This window comes from Gallinula chloropus (genome assembly GCF_964237585.1).
Source record: "Gallinula chloropus genome assembly, chromosome: 9".
Lineage (NCBI taxonomy): Eukaryota > Metazoa > Chordata > Aves > Gruiformes > Rallidae > Gallinula > Gallinula chloropus.
This window is the reverse complement of record NC_140094.1, coordinates 5,307,143-5,327,192: the sequence shown is the minus strand read 5'-3', so window position 1 is coordinate 5,327,192 and position 20,050 is coordinate 5,307,143. Positions and strand designations below refer to the sequence as shown.

The window sequence follows — 20,050 nt, the reverse complement described above, 5'->3', positions numbered from 1 at the left end:
CCTTCTCTGGAGATATTCCAGCCCCGTCTGGACGCCGACCCGTGCAATATGAGCTGGGGAGCTGCTCTGGCAGGGGGTTGGACCCGATGAGCTCTGGAGGTCCCTTCCAACCCCTGTGATTCTGTGAGTCTGTGAAATTTAGAAATTCAGCATTTAAAGAAAGACAACAATTTGATGTTATTATTTCACCTGTATTATGTTGCAACCGGTTGGTTGGTTGGTGGGTTTTTAATATGAGGAAAAGTGTAAATTTCAGAGAAGGGTAAATGAAAACTGTTTGAAAGTGTCAGTTTCCTTTCTGGCATCAGGTTAAATAACGATTGATGTGAAAAATATAATTTAGCAATTAAACAGTTTTATCTGAATAGCTGAAGTCAGACTTAAACCTCTCAGTACCTCTGAGGTGCAGTTAAAGCACTCAAGGTGTTCAGACATCTGAATGCCTGACATCATCCCCCCTTCCTCCCCTGGCAGATTTTTGTGGCAAACTAGTAAGTTGCTAGTTTTCGTTGTTGCAGTGTGTCTCTGTTGCTGAAATCAAAGATTTATTTACAGTCCAAAGCTTCAAAATCAACTCCGAAGTGCTTACAAAGAGGACATTCTTTTCTTTGTGGTACTGTGTATGAACCAGTCCCTGATGCCCCCCGTTCTTCAGCTGTCCTCGTAACTGTTTCCCCTTGGCCAGGTCTGTCACATTATCCACTTGCCACATTATCTGTGTCCTCCTGAGGTCACACTTACGTGAAGGTTTTCATTTCCATCAGGAGAGTGCTCTGGCATCAACTTTCTGCTCCTCACCCATCAGATTGCATCTTGGATTAGTCTTGCATCTGGTGCAAACTCTTCGTCTTTGGAATGAAACTGAATGAGGAGATGCACTCTGGTCCTGTCGGGTGTTTGGGGTAAGAGATAGTCCACAGGGTCACCTGTAGAATCACAGAATCATAAGGTTGGAAAAGACCTTTAAGATCATCAAGTCCAACGATTCCCATCCTAAGCTAAACCAGAGCCCTGAGCACGTCATCCTTTTTTTAAACACACCCAAGGAAGGTGACAGACCCTCCCTGGGCAGCCCTGTGCCACAGCCCCACAACTCTGCCAGGGAAGAACTTTTCCCTCCCATCTGCTCTGACCCTGCCCTGGGGCAGCTTGAGCCCATTGCCCCTTGTCCCATCTCCTGTCCCCTGGCTGAAGAGACCATTGCCCACCTCTCTGCACCCTCCTGTCAGGTCAGTGGAGGTGGGGAGAAGGTCTCCCCTCAGCCTCCTCTTCTCCAGACTGAACACCCCCAGCTCCCTCAGCCGGTCCTCAGAGGATTTACCCTCCAGCCCCTTCCCCAGCCTGGTTGCCCTTCTCTGGACTTGCTCCAGGACCTCAATGTCCTTCTGATGGTGAGGAGCCCAGAACTGGACCCAGCACTCGAGGTGCAGCCTCACCACTGCCCAGTCCAGGGGCACAATCCCTTCCCCAGACCTACTGGCCACACTACTTCTGACACAAGCCAGGATGCCATTGCCCTTCCTGGCCTCCTGGGCACACTGCTGGCTCATATTCAGCCTGCAGTCAATACCATGTGGGTGCTGGCTCTCAGAAGCAGCTGGTTCACCATCAGGTGCATCCCTTCTAATGTAGGTCTAGCCTCAGCCACAGTTCAGAAATCCCCAGTGCTCTCATTTGACAGGCACTGTGGTGCTGTGAGCCACAGCATATGGCAAAGAACAAACAGCTTAGATATGACCAAGAGTCTCTGCAGGGCCAAGAAGAGTTAAACATGGCCACTAACAAGCGAACTTCAAGGGTTTGTGCTTCATCGTTCTGCACATTTCAGCAGTACCTGCAAGGGGCAGGTTGTAGCAGCAGTGGCCTCGTTACACAGATGAGGTGACCAAGGGAATTGAACTTGTCCCCAGTCACTCAGATAACAGCAGCAAAGCCAGAGCAGATAAGGTTCCCATTCTGCTTTTCCTTTGTGTAGTGTATCCGATGGTAGAATTGGAATGTTGTTGCCCAGAGCAGGAGGAAGCTGGGAATGTGCCAATAATGTGCCACAGGGGGAAAAGGAGGAAGAAGGAAATGAAACCGGAGGGGCTGGACAACATGGAAAGTATTTCAGATAATTACCTAACAAATAGAGCGTTTCAATTACTAGTTCTCAGGTGTGGCATGTTTGATAGAGTTGTTTTGAAAAGATAATATCAACATCCTGCAGTGATGACGATGGAATGGCACTGCAGACAGGTTGTTTGTTACGCCGCCACCGTGAGTTACGCTGGCAGCAGCAGGGGGCATTTCCCCACACGGTTAAAAACCAAGTACCACACTAGTGTATCAGACTGACAGACACCCACAGCTCCTGCTTCTTAGACACTACCAGCCAAATGTTGGTCAAATTAAAATAATTTCTGGTGGGAAGGTGAGAATCACAGAATGCTCAGGGTTGGGAGGGACCTTGAAAGATCATCCAAGCCCCCTGCCAGAGCAGGATCACCTAGATTGGGTCACACAAGAACATGTCCACATGGGCTTTGAATGTCTCCAGAGAAGGTGACTCCACAACCTCTCTGGGCAGCCTGTCCCAGGGCTCCAGCACCCTCACAGTGAGAAGGTTCCTCCTTATATTTACATGGAACTTCCTCTGCTCCATCTTGCACCCGTTGCCCCTTGTCCTATCGCTGCCATCCCTGAGAAGAGCCTGGCTCTGTCCTCCTGACTCTCACACTTTACGTATTTATAAACATGAATAAGGTCATCCCTCAGACTCCTCCAGGCTAAAGAGGCCCAGCTTCCTCAGTCTCTCTTCATCAGGAAGGTGATCCATTCCCTTCATCTTGGTGGCCCTGTGCTGGAGTTCTCTGTCCTTCTTGAGCTGAGGGGCCCAGAACTGGACCCAATATTCCAGGTGTGGTCTCACCAGGGCAGAGTAAAGGGGGAGAGGACCTCTCTTGACTTCCTAAACACAGCCCTTCTAATACACCCCAGGATGCCATTGGCTTTCTTAGCCAGGAGGGCACATTGCTGGCTTATGGTCATCCTGCTGTCCTCCAGGACTCCTAGGTCTCTCTCACCTACGCTGTTCTCTACCAGGCCAATCCCCAACCTAGACTGGTACCTGGGGTGATTCTTCCCCAGATGCCAGACCCTGCACTTGCCCTTGTTAAACCTCAGTAAATTTCTCCCTGCCCAACTCTCCAGCCTGTCTCAGTCTTGCTGAACAGCAGCACAGCCCCAATTTGTGTCATCAGCAAACTGGCTGACTGTGCACTCTGGTCCCTCACCCAGGTCATTGATGAATACATTGACTAGTACCAGTCCCAGGACAGACCCCTGGGGGACTTCACTTGAGGAAGTCTTGCTGTCTTGTGTTCCAGCCCCCGTCACCATGCGGGTGGGTGGCTGCAGTGACTGTGTTCAGAACACTGCCTGTGTTTGGTCAGGGGTTTAGATGTCGGTCTCTTGCCCAGCTTTGACATAAGAGAAATGATTCTGCTGAGCAGGAAGAGGACTCCTTGCAGTGTTTTGCTTTGGTTTTGACTTACGTTCATTAGCTTTTAACTTCGTTAGGTGCAGACAGATAAATCAAGTGACTTTCCTTGTCTATTGATCCAGGATTGAAATTGTATTGCAGCAGTTTAATGTATCCTCTTAACAACATCTCTCTAACTTCATCCTCCTCCTCTCAGCCCCTGGCTGCAGTGGAGCTCTGGTGAAGAAGCGATTCTTTTCACGCCAGCTGTTCTGCTGCAGGATTTCTTCCTGATGCTGCTGGAGCCAACGTGCTCCATTGCAACTCTGTGATGGCAAATCGAGCAAGGGCTTAGCCTTGATCCCTTAGAAAAGCAGAAGCTCAGTGAAAACTGGGGGACCAGCAGCAGTTGAATAGATGCAGCTGTCATGCATCTGTCTGGATGCAACAGGGCTGTCCTTTTGCCATGTTCTGAGCAGGTCACTTGCTGAGTGTGCTTATTTTTATTGGGTTTTTTTAATGAGATTAATGCAGAGGAATAGTTCTGCGAGGAATATTCCAGAGCCTAGTTGCTGTTTAAAAAGTGATGAAATACATGGTAGAAAGAAGAGATTTCCTTTGCATGTCCCTCGTTATGCCGTGCTTAAAAGCTTGAAGTAATAAAGCTGCTCCCTCACTGGCATTAAAACTAATTTTAGTGTAATTACTCATTACCACAGCCCTGCACTGCTGAGCATTCTGCTCACAGGGCTGTGTACAAATCAGTTTGTAACGGCACTCGAGGCGTTGCGAGGAGGAAGGGGGGTGGAGGGGAAGGAGAGGAGAGGAGATAACCTTGTCTTGTGAGTACGTTCCACAGCTATCGACGGCGCCGAATCGCTACCACCGCTTTCCGGGGGCGAGTTCCCTGGCCTGCTCGTAGCTTCCCTTACTCAACTGATTCACAAGTCCCTTGTGCTTTTCTTTGCTTCCCGATGGGTTTTTCAGACACCCCGAGGTTTTTTGCTGCGTTACCCAAGTACCCGTGTCTGGGTCTGAGTCTCACGTGGGGATCAGACTGGGTTTCTGTTCATTGAAGGCGTCTTGGCAGCTCTCCCAGGCTCTTCATCTCGCTGCCTGCAGGTTCTTCAGGCTCTGTGTGCAGGTCGCTTAAGGAAAAGATGGATCTTTTTCATTAGATGGGAAGACAAACACACCAGTGTGTGGGATGTGTTTTAGATGGAGCAGATACATTTTTTTAAAATTCATCAGGGGTATAATTTTCCTTTAGAGAAATTATTCAGCATTTAGTTTTGATTTAATTATTAGGAAAATATTTGTATTACATTTTAACTAAATAGACTGGTTTTTAAAGAGAGGTAAGGCACGGGTTTTATGTCACCACTTTGAAGCAGGGCACCCGATGGTATTACCAAAACACAAGAGATAAGGCAGAGTTAGTAACGTAACGTGATGGATTTGCAGCCTAAGCTCCAAAAAAGACAACTGCTGCACTGTGGAATGGAGGCTGGTACTGTCCTGTGGCATCCTCTGTCTTCTGATGGGGTGAGGCCATCCATCGAAGAGCTCACCAGAATGGTTGAGAAGACATTATTTCTGAAGGCATTTGGCTGCTACAGCTCTAAAACATGTTTGGTTTTGTACCAGCGTCCCTACAGGTGATTCCTCTGACTGTTTCATGGGTTTAAATAATATTCTGAATGGAATTGGTGAATAGAAGAGTAGGAAATTAAAGCTCTTTGCCAGGGAAGATACTCAGTTGAAGTGTAAAATGGGCAGACGTTTGAAATGGAGTGGAAGTCAGTCACACAGGTGCCACACCCTGGGGAAGGTGCTGAGGGCTGTGGGCACCAAGGAGGTTTGTCTGGAGTGCCATACCCTGCTCCTGGGTGGGGAAATGAAGCAGTCGAGAGAGGTCTGGTGAGAAAGTCCATGGACACCATCACCATGGGCACAGGTTTAAACACGGGAGGAGCCTGGCTGATGTAGTAGGGACCATAAATGTGATACTAAACTGACACTCAAGTTGTCATTCATGAGCAGTGGTAGTGATAGTGCCCTGACCCGATGCAGGACTCCACATGTGTCAGTGTTGAGCTCAGAGGTTCCTACCAACAGCCTGGTGGGTCTCTCTCTCTGCCTGTATATCTGCTGCTCCTCCCAGTCTGGTAGAACCTGCAGACCTGTCCCCTCATCCAGGTCACAGGCAAAGCTACAAAACCCTCTGTCTCAGAACCAAGCCCTGGGTAACACTGCTCATGACCTGGGCTGCCAGTTAGTCTTCACCCTGTTCACTGCAAGGCTGGGAGCCCACTGGGTGGTCAGCTCCCCACACTCCCCACCATCTAACCATCTTGTCTTGAATTCCAGCTCCACGTGCCTGGAGAGTGTTTCTGTAGTTTGGTTAGCCTTTTTGGCCAGGAGCTCCCTCTTCAGCCCAGCAGCCCTCCTGCCATGCCCATTTGTTTTCCTTCATGTAGGAAAATGGCCTGTGAGTGGTTTCTCCCTGAAGATCTCAGTTGCCCGTGGGGAACCCATGTGTGCTGTGACCGTGCTCGAGTTTCTTCTCCTGTGGTTCAGTGTCTTGATGATGGCAAACACTTTCCTCTGCTTCTTCAGGTTCTTTATACACTTTGATATTCACAGCCCTGAGAAATTGTGATGTTTCAGACTGGAGTAAGGCAATTGTAAGTGGTGATAACCTTACTCAGCACCTTTTCTGCCCTGACACATTGCTGTTTCCCCTTGGTGTATCGTACTGTACCATCTAGCAAGGCATGAAGCTGTGTAAGGAAGCACCCTGCATGATTAGCCTGGGGGAACAGGGCCCTGTCTGGGTCTGGTGGCAGAGGTAAAACGCGGTGCGTTGCTGTAGGAAACCTAATTATATATAAAAATAATTTAGATACTGCAATGAATGTGAAATTGATGGTGCAGCCTATTGATTGTGGGAAGAGAATATTTGTGATCTGTGGCTATTGCAGGGTGGGAAAGATAATTAAGATGATATTCTTGAGTATTTGCTTTTCTGTGATCGGCGTTTTCAGTGCCAAAATACATATGTGCTGGCTCTGGATTCTTGCAGAGTCCTGCAAAGATACAGATACAGAGGGGCAAAGTCTTGATTTTAGTATCAAGGGAAGAAGAAACATGTAATTGAAATGTAATTAAATTAGTGGTTGTATTTCCAGCAGTACTTGTTAGGGGAATGAAACTTGAACGGGAGCTTCAGGAAGAGTGGACGATGTGATGGAGCGGTGACACTCACACCTGTAGGGAGGGAAGGGGGACATTGCCAGTGTCCCCATGGAGTTGGGCCACCATGTTTGTGGTGGTGGTTGTTGGTCCCAAGAAGCATGTATCTTCGTGGTGGTGTGTGCCATAGGTCTCATGAAACAATGAAGTATGTGGTGGTTCTGGTGAGGGGTTTGTTCTGCTGTTGTCTGTAGTCGCCTAAGAAACAGAAATTTAGACAATGCAATTCTGCCAATTCAGGCCCTATGTGGGAGATGGTGCTTGGGTTGACAAGGTTGGTTGAGAATTTAAGAATACAGTGTCATTGATAGAATCATAGAATGTGTTAGGCTGCTAGGGACCTTTAAAGGCCATCTAGTCCATCGTGTCTGATTACCTTGGCCTCACATCCTGATGGAGAGCATTTCCTTGACCAACTCATAATCCCTTCTGGATGACGTCCCAGACTGAGCTCTGCCATTCCTGTCGGAGCACCAGCCCATAGTAAATGATAAAATTGTAGAATCACAGACTGGTCTGGGTTGGAAGGGACCCCAAGGGTCACAGAGCTCCAACCCCCTGCCTGGGCAGGGCAGGGACACCAACCTCCAGGCCTGGAGCTATACAAGGTTGCCCAGGGCCCCATCCAACCTAACCTTGAACACCCCCAGGGATGGGGCACCCACCCCCTCTCTGAGCAACCTGTGCCAGTGATCTACCACCCTCATATGACAAATCTCTCACTGCAGCCAAGATGCTCACGGTGTGTCTGCCCAAAGGTTTGATTGTACAGACAATGTTTTCTGCTTTGGTCACATCTCTTCTGTGTAGTTTTTTTCCTTGTCTACCAAGACACAAAGTCAGTGTATTGTGGGACTACGTTAGGTGGTGATGCTGCAGCTCTCAGTAAAAGCTGTGTTAGTCCTGAACGTTTTTCTGGGGAAAACCTGAACCATTTTAGTTCATTTCCATAATTAATAAGTGAATCAATCTATCTGGCAGCACGGATTCCCGTGTGGAAAATGTCATCAGGTGGCTTAAGCTTGGTAAATAGTTAAGAATCCAGAAAAATTCAGGGTATTCTGAGCTTGGGGGTTGTGTTACTAATTGTGCTTCCTGTAATGTGGTGTGGTAATTGGGGTCCAGCTGCTCAGAATATCCCTGTTAGATTTGCTGGATGGATTGCTTTAATAGGATTTGGAGAGCAGCTATTTGTACGTTACAGCTCGTGCTGTTAACTTGCCAACCTTTTAATGCAGTAATCCCGGGGCTTTAGCTGAGCTTCCAAGCAGGAACGTGGGAGCACGAACATGACTTCCCTCCAAAGAAGTTTGTAAAAGCTTCGTGGAATCCGAAGCAAGAGGAGTTGATGCTTGTTAGGGTCTTTGTAAGGTGATGGCATGTGTGCTGTGAGAGGGAGGAAAAGCACCGATGGGAAGGAAGCCGCGACCGTAGCGCAGGCGAGGAGGCAGCCTGTATTTCCACATCATCTCACTGCTGGCTGGAGGAGAACCCGTCCAGCTCAGGAAGCAGTTACCTGGGAGCTGACGTGGGTGTTGAATTGCTCGACCTGGCTGAGCTTGTGCTTCTGAAACGAGTTGTGTGTACTCGATGGCGTTTGGTCTGTGACTGGGAAGAGCGCGAGTTCATCCTGCGCATTAAGGGCACAAAGTAGGACACTGGGTCTGGGACAAATCATACAGGTCAGGGTGTTTTACCCATGACTGGTGTTGCATCTGATTTACAAAGACATGAAAATGTTGTTTGCTGCTGGTGTGTCCTCTTACGAGGTCATATTTTACTCTCAGTCTTCACCCTTCCCTTTCCCTTGCCACTTCCATTACAACAGAGATTTGGTCTGCTTGCTCGACAGTGACGTGTCCTTTAATATTCCCCATTAGTTCCCAGTAGTTACCTTTGCCTGCATGTCAGCCTTCAGTTTAATGGCCTTTTTTGTGTGTGTTCATTTTCTTTTGTTTCCCATCGTGGTTTTGTTTATTTCTGTTGTGTTTTTTTTCTGTTTTCTTTTTTTAAACCGTGGTGATGTTTGCCCTTCATATTCCCCAATGTTTGCACATGACAAGATGTTGCCATCCCAACATTACCTCCCACTTCACTGACCAGTGCCACTAATGACCATCTAGCACCAGCTACAACAGGACCATTGCCTTCAGCCCCGCGGGACGTCGTGGCCACCCTTGTCTCCACCCGCTTCATCAGACTGACGTGGCGGACGCCTGTATCAGACCCTCAAGGAGACAACCTCACCTATTCAATCTTCTACACCAAGGAAGGTATAAACAGGTAAAGATCTCGATGTGCAAAATGGGTCATGCTGTTTGGTGATGGCTCTTCATGCTGGCTTTGCTTAGGAGCAGTGTAAACCTTCAGCCATTAACACAGAGTCCAAGGGGTTGTGTTCCCTTCCTTCCTGCACCCTGATTAGAGGAGGTGTGGTATTATTTGCCTCATTGATACACGTGTTTTTGACTGCCTGCAAACAGTTGCCACCTGCTTTTAGCAGCCTGCTTAGAAGCTAAGAGCTTAGGCTCTAACACCTCTACCAGAGCACTGACACTGCCATAAATGCCATCCACAGCGGGCACAGAAGTGTCCTCCGGACAGCCCTGTGCTGTTGATGGCATCGTGCTTTAAAAACCTGTAAATGTAAGCCTGAGTCTAGAAAGCACTGCATGGCTGGTGTCAGTTAGATGTTGATTAATAATCCCTGGAAATAGAAATCATTGAATGGTCTGGGCTGGAAGGGACCCCAAGGATCAGAGTTCCAACCCCCTGCCACAGGCAGGGACACCAACCTCCAGGCCTGGAGCTACACAAGGTTGCCCAAGGCCCCATCCAACCTGGCCTTGAACACCTCCAGGGATGGGGCACCCACCCCCTCTCTGGACAGCCTGTTCCAGCCCCTCACCATTCTCTCTGGAAAAAACTTCCCCCTAATATCTAATTTAAACCTTCCGTCCTTTAGCTTTAATCCATCCCCCTTGTCCTGCCCTGTCTGCCCTTTAACAAGCTGATTCCCCTCCTGTTTCTCTGCTCCCTTCAGGGACTGGAAGGCTGCAATGAGGTCCCCCCACAGCCTTCTCTTCTCCAGGCTGAACCACCCCAGCTCCCTCAGCCTCTTCTCCGTAGGGGAGCTGCATCAGCCCTCTGAGCATCTCTGTGGCTCCTCTGACCCCTCTCCAACAGTCCCACATCTTTCTTGTATACCATGAATGGGAAGTGGTCATGATGTTTTTGACCGAATATCCCAGCGGTTTGGTTTGGTTTGGTTTGGATTGGTTTGGTTCAGTCTGTCCCTCCTTCATCCTGATGGGATCAGCTGCTCAGAATTCCAGTTTCAAATTGTTGTGATGTTTGAAGAAATTGGAGCCAACAATCAGTTTGAGCAATTCTTAATTCTGTTATTCTGTAATTAGCTTGATTATCAGAGGTATTACTCAAGAGAAAAGTCCCTGTCTCCTCACTGTCTGGAGAGTGAGATTCAAAGTTAAGAATGTTACTTGATGTGAATATAAAAAGGCACCACCCCTCTTCCTTCATTCAAGGTAGACACCTCTTCCAGGCTTGTGACAATTATTGAGGAAATGAGTAACATTTTCTTTGCCTCACAAATGTCATTTTTCTGCTACTTCTTTCCTTAGGTAGTATATATTCATAGTGGGGATGTTTTGAGTGAGCTGGGGAAGAAAGGAGGGGTCCTGCTAGCTGTTCTTGCTTCTTGCCTCTCCCCCTTTTTCACCTTCCTCCTTGTAAACTCTCTACCTGCTGGGTTTTTAGACCATATTTTGGTGGAGATGACTTCATGCTTCTCCGCATAGCGCTTTTGAGGAAAGAAAATGCATCCCCTTCCACTGCACACAGGACTTAAGGAAATGGAGAATATCTTCCTTTTGGACAGAACAAAGGGAAAGAGGCATTTCATCCTCGGTGGTGACTGAATTGGGAAACTCCAGGAGCTGCTGCTCTGGGTTCTTGCACAGCAACCCTCCAGCCTTGAATTCATGTCCTCTGTGGAAAGTTTACACAGCAGAGTACTTAAGTTGGTGCTTACCTGTGATTGAGTGGTGCCATTGACTGCAGTGAGGCCTTTGTTTGCTTAAGTGTCCTTCTGGAGCAGGGCTCAGAGAAGGCTCTGAAAGCTTTTTAGTAGCACATATTTGCTATTTTCCCAACTTGCCTGCTCCTTCCCATTTTCCTTGGGGGTTTTTCTGCCTCCTGAAGGCAGCAGTGTCGCACCTTGCACAGATTGGTAGGAAATGCTAGGAAATCCTGCCTTTCCACCTGTGTTTAGAGAATGAGAACAGTCCCATTTTTTTAAGAAGAAGGAGAAAAGGAAACTTTGTGAGCAGCTGGCTGGCCCTTAGCAGAAGCATTGCTTGGTCACTGCACACAGACCTTGCTGAGCGTGTCACATGCAGCTCGGCGATGGGAAATCAGGAAATGTGGAAGTCAAGCCTGGCTGTGCAACCCTCCTTTCTTCCTCAGAGTTAGAAAACACTGCTTAAATGATCTCCTGTAGCCCTTGAATTATACATGATCACATCTCTTTCCAGTGGTTTAAGTGCATGTGTATCGTCTCCTTGCGCTATCACAGTTTTGCCTACACGTACCATTTCATTGCAGCATCACCAGATCCTCTCAGTAACCTAAGTGTTGTCTCTTGAGCAGAGGCTGTCTAACGTGGAGCACCTTAGCTAGATGTTCTGATATCTCTGAACCACCTTCAAAGGGCTGTAGGATTGTTGTGGATTGTAGGAGCAGTTAAATTTCTCTGCAGTAGACAAGTTGACAAGTTCCCCAGGTATCAGCTGCCTTGGCCACCACCGATTTAGCTTCCTCTTAGTTTGCCCTGTGCAGTGATGGAAGATGCATGCAGAAACGTGGTGAGGTGGCCCTTCACTTTGCCCTGCAAACTTTAATTTTAGAGGACTGAAAGACCAGTAGAATGTAGTTTCTCCCCCTTGTAATCATGGAGCACCCATGTCAGCTTTCTGTCCCTAACTGCTTCAGCTGCCAAGAGGTGCCTCCCTGCTGCAGAGAAGTGAGAACAAAGTTTTGTAGGACCTGGAGGTTACTTTTGAGCAGAGAAATGACAGCTATCCATGGAAGAGGAGCCTTTCTGAGCCTGGCTATCAGCCACGAAGGTGGATTGTTCCTGCTCATTCTGCTGGCTGCAGAATGTCCCCAGCCAGTGGCATGTCTTCACATTGGCTTGATGACATCCAAGAGGTTTCATTGAGGGAATTACATACGAAGGAAGCACGTGTCTCCAGGTTTTGTGGGCACACCTCTGGTATGACTGAGTAGTCCGATCAGATAGAAGTGACTTGTCTCTCATATGGATTTCACAGCCAGTCACAGGGCCATTTCCCCTTCCATTGGGGATTCCAAACTGAGGGCATTGCCCCGAAAAGGGCATGAAAATTCAGGTGAGCGGAGGGAGGTTTAATTTTCTGAACTTTCAGGCAAGCACTTGGGCAAAAGACCACCAAACTTTGGGATTTGTGCTTAACCAGCACCTTGCTGGTACCGGCTGGTAAATTATATGTGAGAGCGACTCAGTTAATATTAAACCAATGCATAGTGTGCCTCAGGTGCAGCAAATGGGGTGGAATCGGGCATCATCACGCTGTCAAAGTGTCTCTGAGCTCTTCGGCTGTCTATGGCCATGGCCACTGCTCAGTAACTCCCTGAAGGCTGTTTTTCATACACGAGTGTAACTTCAAACTTCACATTTCCAGATGAACGCCTGTTGTGAACTGTAGGCTTTTCCCCTGATGTTACTCGGTAGCTGTTTTACACCTTAACTCTGGTTGACAAAGCTCTTGAATTGGGGATTAAACCGGAATGAGTTACGGCAGCCGTAACGCTGTAGGGGGTAATGCAGTTATTCATAGAGACCATCTGTTTCGTTACCTGTTAGGCCTACCTCAACACATCAGAGCTCGTAAAAGGCACTCAAGGCTCCCCAAGAAAGGGCATAAACAAGAGATTCATGTAGCACTTAATTAGATTGATCCCAGCGTGTTTTTAAGGCGCTGTCACGAGGGCAGGCGCGGTTCCTGGTTGTTAGTGAAAGCTGCCATACTTCAGCTTCTCAAAAACCATCATTCTGTTTTCATCTATTTACTGAATGCTCAGAGAGATTTGAGAACGGGTGTGATGATTGTGCCACAGTCCTATGCCCGTACTTGTCCCTTGTTAGCAAATCACAGAGTGCTGTAGAGAAAGGTGGTCTGAACTTAGAATAGGCAGGTTACTTACAAATATACAACACACATATATATCAATTTAAACAGAAAATCCAAAAAATCTACTTTGCATGTGAGATCTGAGAACTAAATATCAGCATATCTGGTAAAGGAAGTGTGTTAGGCATAGTGCAGACCTTCAAAACATCTGCAGTACGACTTGGTTTTCCTCTGTTTTGCAGCAATTTATGACCCTTGCACAGACTTGAGAAAAAGCTAAGATTTGCTACTCTGGCAATTCACAAGGGCTTGCTAAGCCATGTCCATACAGGAGACATGGAAACTTGTATCTAGATTCATCTGCCCCCATTTTTACAATTTTCTTGTTGTCAATTTCTGTTCTGTAGTAACAAATTTCCAATATCACGTTATGTGGGGGGAAAAAAAGATGTATTATCAGCATAGAAAAATGTTTTCTAAGTACAGCTCACATGTCACATTCTATTTTTGCTGACTCTTCATGCATTAAGGCTTTCAGTTGGAAGTAGGAAAAATAGGGTTGGACCAGATGATCTTTCAAGGTCTCTTCCAACTGCTAACATTGTGTGATTCTGTGATCATCGTATCGAAGACACGTCTTAAAGGAAACCATCCGTCTGAAGACGCGTTCTCAAGCAAATATTTTGTGCTGGAAAAGTTAGTGAATAGGGAAAATATTTCTCCCCCCAGGCACCCCAAGTTTCGTTCTGCAGCCGGTGTGATACGTGTTTAGTGTCTCTCGCTTCCCCATTGGCTTCTTTCTTGCAAAAGATACTTCATAAACAGGAGAAGACACCAGATCCCTTGTAAACATTTTAAATTCAAACACACTGGAATGATGCTGCTCTTTTAACAGCGGAAATTGCTGAAACCCCTGAAATGAATGAAGCTGTTTATGCAGTGCCATTTTTAGCCGGGCTTCTGTGAAGGAGAATATTCTAGAAAAGGTGTTTAACCAGGTCTTTAGTTACAGTAAGTGTATTGTTTCCCTGAACAGTGTTAATAGTGCGGGAATCAACAAGGATTTCAAAATGTTTCCAGCCAAGTTAGGCTAAATCAGCCATACCAGGTGATTTGAAAAGAAAGAAATTGAAACCAGGGATTTTGGCATCACGGTTCCGTGGTACAGACTGAAACAGAAGGGAGGAGAGAGGAGGCTCTCAAAGAATTTTGCCCAGGCTTCTGCAGTAAAAATGATTTAATAGCAGCTGATCATGGGAATGAGAATCGCCTGCCCTCTACTGTAGAGCTGAACAAAGTCTGCAGACAAAAGGGGCAGGACTGTGCTCCTGCTGCAGGCAGTCACCGTTCCCCTTTATGTTCTCCATGGGGAAGTTTGTGATTTCATCTTCGGCGATGCCGCTGTACCTGTGCTCGCCGGAGGAGGTGGGCGCTTTCCGAGGCAGGGCACCGTGTAGAGGTCCTTACCCAGGCGTAGCTCCAGGGCAGCTCACGTGACCATGCAGTGAGGTGGAAGTGAAAAGCCATAGTTAGTTAATGATTAATCTTTTAATCTTCCCCCCTCAATCCTGAGCTTGTTAAGAACCGATGGAGTTTCCTGGAGGACCTTTGGTGTGAGGCCGTGCTTCCCGGAGCGAAGTGGCGGGTTGCCTCTTGATCAGGGCCACGCCGGAGGTTCTTGAAATGCAGGGCAATAATCCTCCTGGTGCCTCGGCGCATGGAGAGTGTTCTGGATCAGCTGGATCACAGTTTTCAGCTTGCAAAACACCAGCCTTTTTGCTGAGCTGAATGCAAACGCTCCTTCACGCACCACATACTTGGAGGGGGCCATAGCCCAGAGGCATCTCCTCTGCAATGCTGGAGGTGAGCATCTGCACACAGGTCTGCTGGAAACTCGTCTGACTCATGGGAGGATAGTTTTGGCTCAGAAGGAGCCTTCTCTTCTCCAGGCTGAACAAGCCCAGCTCCCTCAGCGTCTTTTTAGCCTTCCTCCCTAAATATTAGGGAAGAACCAAGTAAAGTTTGGAGGTAGAATACAATAAAGCAGCTGCTTTGAAAAATACACAGAAAGCAGCCCCCGAATATTAACACCAACACCTTAAACCTCACCAGACTTCATGATTGCTCTTCTGCTGGCTTGGTAGTAGTAGGATAAACTGTCGCTCTGAGGTATCGCACGCTGCTACAAGAATAAGGGAGAAACTACTTAGCACTTTGTGGTGCCAAGTAGCACTTATTCTTTTACTTCAGCCCGGGTTTATTTTTTTCCCAAAGAGAAGTTACAAAATTGGAAGCTGTTTGTCACCAACAGCTTTGGCACGTTAGTGTTATATTGTGCACTCGGTGGGGTATAAATAACCGCATTGTTAACATGCTGGATTCAAAGAGGATACATCCTAGTAGCAACTATTCTGCTGAATGATCTCTCCCTGTCCTTATCTCAACCCATGAGTCTGTCGTGTATTTTTTCCCCTGTCTAGCTGATGAGGGGAGCGATAGAATTGTTTTGATGGGCTTCTTACATGAGATTACAAAACATTGTATAAGATGACTGGCCAAGTATACACGGGAGTTGTATTTTAGTTGCAGGGCTAATCACACAGTATGAAGGTAAATTGAAAGTGCCAAAATTTGAAACCAAGTTAGGTCAGATATATACCAAGAAAGGCAGACCTAATAAACACAACCTTGAGTGTTGTTTTGCTAAGCCTGTTACAACTAGAATTTGATATGTGCAGGGATCAGTCTTACTTGGTAGATAAATCATTGAAATGCTTTGTGGAAATGACTCTAGAAAGCTAAGGGACCTTTAAATATTTGTATGATTAGTTTATACAGAAGGTGGCCAGTTTATCCATAAGACCTTATTTTGGAGGGTGTTGGTCTGCCACCACAAGCCTTACAGAGGGCAGGTGACCATTGGTGTTCTCATGAAACAGCTCATGAGCTCTTACCCTGTTACTGGCCTTTGTCTTAACAATGTTGGCTGATGCCTTGGATAGGCAGAGCTTTGGACCCAGTGATCTCTTGAGGTCCCTTCCAACCCCTACAGTTCTGTGACAGTGTGATTCTGTGACTGATTCCTTTATTTACTCCTCCAAACCCCTCCAATTAATCAGTGCTTATTTCTGTACCCAAATCTTTTGTTGCCTGAAGGGAACGGGTTGAAAATACAAGTCGCCCTGGAGAGACACAAGTGACGATCCAAAACCTGATGCCGGAAACAGTGTACGTCTTCCGAGTTGTGGCTCAGAACAAGCACGGCCCCGGAGAGAGCTCCGTGCCGCTCAAGGTGGCAACGCAGCCTGAAGGTAAGCTCCACAGATCTCAAGTCTTTGGGGGGGCTGATGTTTTTGCTTTCCCCGTCTGTGACCTTTCACTGAAGAAGTTGATGCTCTTTAAAAAAATTACACTCTCAGAGAGTGAAATGATTTTCCGAGTTCCTGCATCGGTACCCTGGCACCATTTATTCCCCCCATGAAGAAGAACTGGTAAGATGTACCCTTGTTCCATTCCCTGAAGTTTCTGTTGCTAAAGGAACACTTTTAAATTGTCATTAATTGCAAGTTGTGGGGAAGAAAGCAAGCTTTAAGAAAAGGCAGAGGGTGTGATTTGTTGGGATCATTCAGGGCAAAATGAATCTGACCCAAGGAGTGGGATCTCCGTTCAGAAATGTGGTCCCACTATTGCACCCCCAATGAATCTGTGTGAAGTGCTGACATGGGAAAATGGCCCTGGAGCCAAGCGAGCTTGGCTTTAAAATAATGAGCTACTGGAAAGGGAAATGGTTTGGCTTGCTAATTAGACTTTCATGCTCACATTGCAGTTCAGCTTCCGGGCCCAGCACCTAATATCCGAGCGTACGCCACTTCACCCACCTCCATCACCATCAGCTGGGAAACGCCATTGTCAGGCAACGGAGAAATCCAGAACTACAAGCTTTACTACATGGAGAAGGGGCAGGACACCGAACAGGTACAGAGCCTGGCTCTTCCTGCATGATGTACAACACTGCAAACAGCCTTTATTTTCTCTTACTGTGCTTTTACCTGAAATATCTAGACATACCATGTGCTGTGTTCGTTTTTCTGATGGACCTGAATCCTTTAGCCTGAAGTAGGGAAATACTGGAAGCTCCAGCATGAAATGTATGTGGCTTGGACTTAAAGCAATAGTTTGCATGATGTCTTGTTCAGGCATTCATCAGCACCAAGGAGCATTTGCGGATGTCTGGCCTATCACGAGAGGAAAGCTCATGTTTAGCTATATCCTCGTTTACTGGTTCTGGTGAGGGTGGTGTAAAGGAGGCCTGCCTGGGTTTTGCAGGTTTTATTTCAGGAAAGTAGGCGAGCTGCTGATTTTAGCATGATCCTTCATCTGAGCTGTTCTTACTTCTTGAGTTCTTTGTTCCAGCGATGGCTATTTTGATACTGCTGAGTCTCTAATAGATTAAATTTTCTTATGATCCTGCTGGAAGGATCCAGTATGTTCTGTACAGATACAGGTTTCCACCTAAGAATAATCACAGGATTAATTCCATTTGTTTACATGTCTGCCCAGTTGCATCCAAATATGATTCCAGCTTTTATAAAAGCCAAGGGCAGAATAGTTTTGTTAGCATTTAGAAGAATTTGTGGACATCTGTTTATAAATAGGGGAGTCGTAGTCCTTTGATACAAGGTCATTTCTCTGTTTCTGCACCCCACTATCCAAAATGCCATCGTAATGTTTACTTCCAGGCAAGTTTGCTGCCTCATTTCCAGAATGAGCATCCGTGTCATGCTCGTGGTTAGCATCTTCACAGGCACTCGGTGGGATGCAAACTCTGGGCTTGATCCGCAGGCGCTACCAGTGTCATTCCAGCTTTACTGCAAACCTGACACATTTGTAACAGTTTCAGCCCCAGTGCTGACCTTGACTTCATTCCTGCACAGGATGTGGATGTGGGAGGACTCTCCTACACCATCAATGGGTTAAAGAAGTACACGGAGTATAGTTTCCGAGTGGTCGCTTACAACAAGCACGGGCCCGGAGTGTCAACCCAAGATGTGGTTGTACGAACGCTGTCAGATGGTAAGTGGCTTTCTTCCTTCTAGTTTTTGTTGGGCTGAGGGTTTTTTTGGTGGTTTTTTTTTTTTTTTTGGCAGGAGTTATGTGGTAATTTCCTCTAAGTGAATTTTTAACTAGAAAGACTTTGATGGGTTTGTTCATTGTTGCCCTATTTTATTAATAATGTAGCTGCTGCGTATGGCCTTGCGTGGTGAGAGCTCCCCCAGAGGCTTTCCAAATTAGGTGAAGGAAAATTACTATACCTGATTGTGATTATAAAACAATGGTGCCCTTCATTTCACCATCAGTAGTTTATTTCATGGGTTATTGAGTCTACAAAGCATTGTGAGTGGACAGAAACCCAATTATATCGCAGGCAGCAGCTCCAAATGATTTCTTAGGCTCTATAACATTTTTGTGTGTGCAAGTAGACTGTTGCTTTGGGTTTTATTTTAATTGTGGTCAGATGGGAATATGTTGGATGCATTCAGATTCCAGCACAGACCCTATTAAATCTGTTACATATAATAATGAGAACAGGAAGCGGTGACGGTGTTTTCTGTGTGGCAGGTAAAGGAGCAAATGTGTCTGTACGAACAGTTGTAGAATGATGAGAGCTAATGTGAACTTTTATTAGAGGAGTTGGTGTGTATGTAAGAGCAGGCAGGGGAGGAGTGAGCCTGCAGGGGTGCCCAGGAGCAGAACAGGCCAGCAGAGAGGAGTGTTGTCCCAAATTCTGCCTCTCTGGGACTCAGTTTTCTCTGAACCCTGTCAGCATCCTCTTCAACCCACATCAGATTCTACTATCTGCAATGTCAAGTGGACAAGGATTCTAAGAATGAATTTTCTGTACAAAACCTCCCCTTTGTGTTTGTTGTGGGCCTGCTGTGTGTCAGCACGGTGCGTTGCCTGTAGTCATGCTGCCTGGAAGGATGGTCACTGTGCACCCAAACTCCCTGTCACACTCCCCATATTACAGACTTTGGCTCTGTTCATCTCATTCATCTCTCTGCCAGGTTCAAACAGCACAGAAATTGTTAGCTGTTTGCTGTGTGGAAGCTGTTACAACTTTCAGTGCCCCTTTTTGAACCTTTTCCTAGGTTTTTCGATAAAAATGGCTGTAGACAGGACTGAAATTGTAATAAAGGTGCAAGCGTGTAGTTACTAACATCTGAGCAACAGTTCTGGGCTTGTTCTGAGCACTGAGGTGACACACTTGGGGTACCGTGCTCCTGGTGGAATTGCTCTGCTCAAAGCATGCAGAGGTAGGGTAATTTTTCCCATGTCACTTCATCTGCCATGAATTGCACCTGTCACTTCAATACACAGACCCAAAGCGTCCTGAGGTCTTTATGCAGTTCTTTGCCATCAGGTCATGTCTGTTCTGACATTTGTCACCTCGCTGCTTGTCTCCCTTTCCTCACCTAGGGATGTGCTGAGCAACTGGGGTGTCAGCACGAGCCACAGGTCATCTCCCTCACGTCAGTTCCTACCTTCTCTGTCCCTTCTGTTAACCAGTTGTTTGCTCAAGCACAGACTTCTTTCTTGTCCCCTTGCTGCTTCACTCCATCAGAGCCTTCCAGCAGGTCTGCAATGTGAGATGTCCCCTTACAAAATGACAAATGTGTCTTACCACTCCAGGTAGCTGTAACTTTATCATAGCTTCGGTTTATTTGTCTCATACAGGTTTCTGACTTAAAACCTGGAGTTCTCAAACAAAACCCCTTTTAAATACCAGCATCAGATTTCCCATCCCCAGAATGAAGGTAACATATGAGAGGTTGCAGAGAAGTCACACAGTGGTTTCGTTCCCAGATTCCTGCAGGAATGCTGGGTGAATAGCACCCAGTGCTGGCAACACGCTGCTGTTCATCAAGCCTGATTCTTCCATCACCCCATAAACTGACCTTCAGGTCTGAGAGATCCTGCAGGTTCCTCGTGTCTTGGAAACCTCTCCTCTTCCTTCCACTCAGTGCAAATGCAGAGGAGTCAGTTGTGCAGCTTGAGCTTTTTCTTTCCCTGTCAATACTCTCACCGTTTCCTGATGCTACAATTTCCCTGAAGGGCTTCCAGCTCCTTACTTGTTTGAAGA

The 20,050-nt window shown here is 46.8% G+C and overlaps 1 protein-coding gene across 1 annotated transcript in view; it reads left to right on the top strand.

Moving 5' to 3' along the window:
• NEO1 (neogenin 1) overlaps positions 1–20,050 on the top strand; it is a gene marked incomplete at its 5' end in the record, with an annotated part of 199,823 nt that overhangs the window by 141,117 nt on the left and 38,656 nt on the right. The window contains 4 exons of the mRNA XM_084268005.1: positions 8,782–9,001; positions 16,066–16,220; positions 16,736–16,884; positions 17,844–17,982. Of these exons, the coding sequence (XP_084124131.1) occupies positions 8,782–9,001; positions 16,066–16,220; positions 16,736–16,884; positions 17,844–17,982 (663 nt within the window). The remainder of the gene's footprint in view (positions 1–8,781; positions 9,002–16,065; positions 16,221–16,735; positions 16,885–17,843; positions 17,983–20,050) is intronic.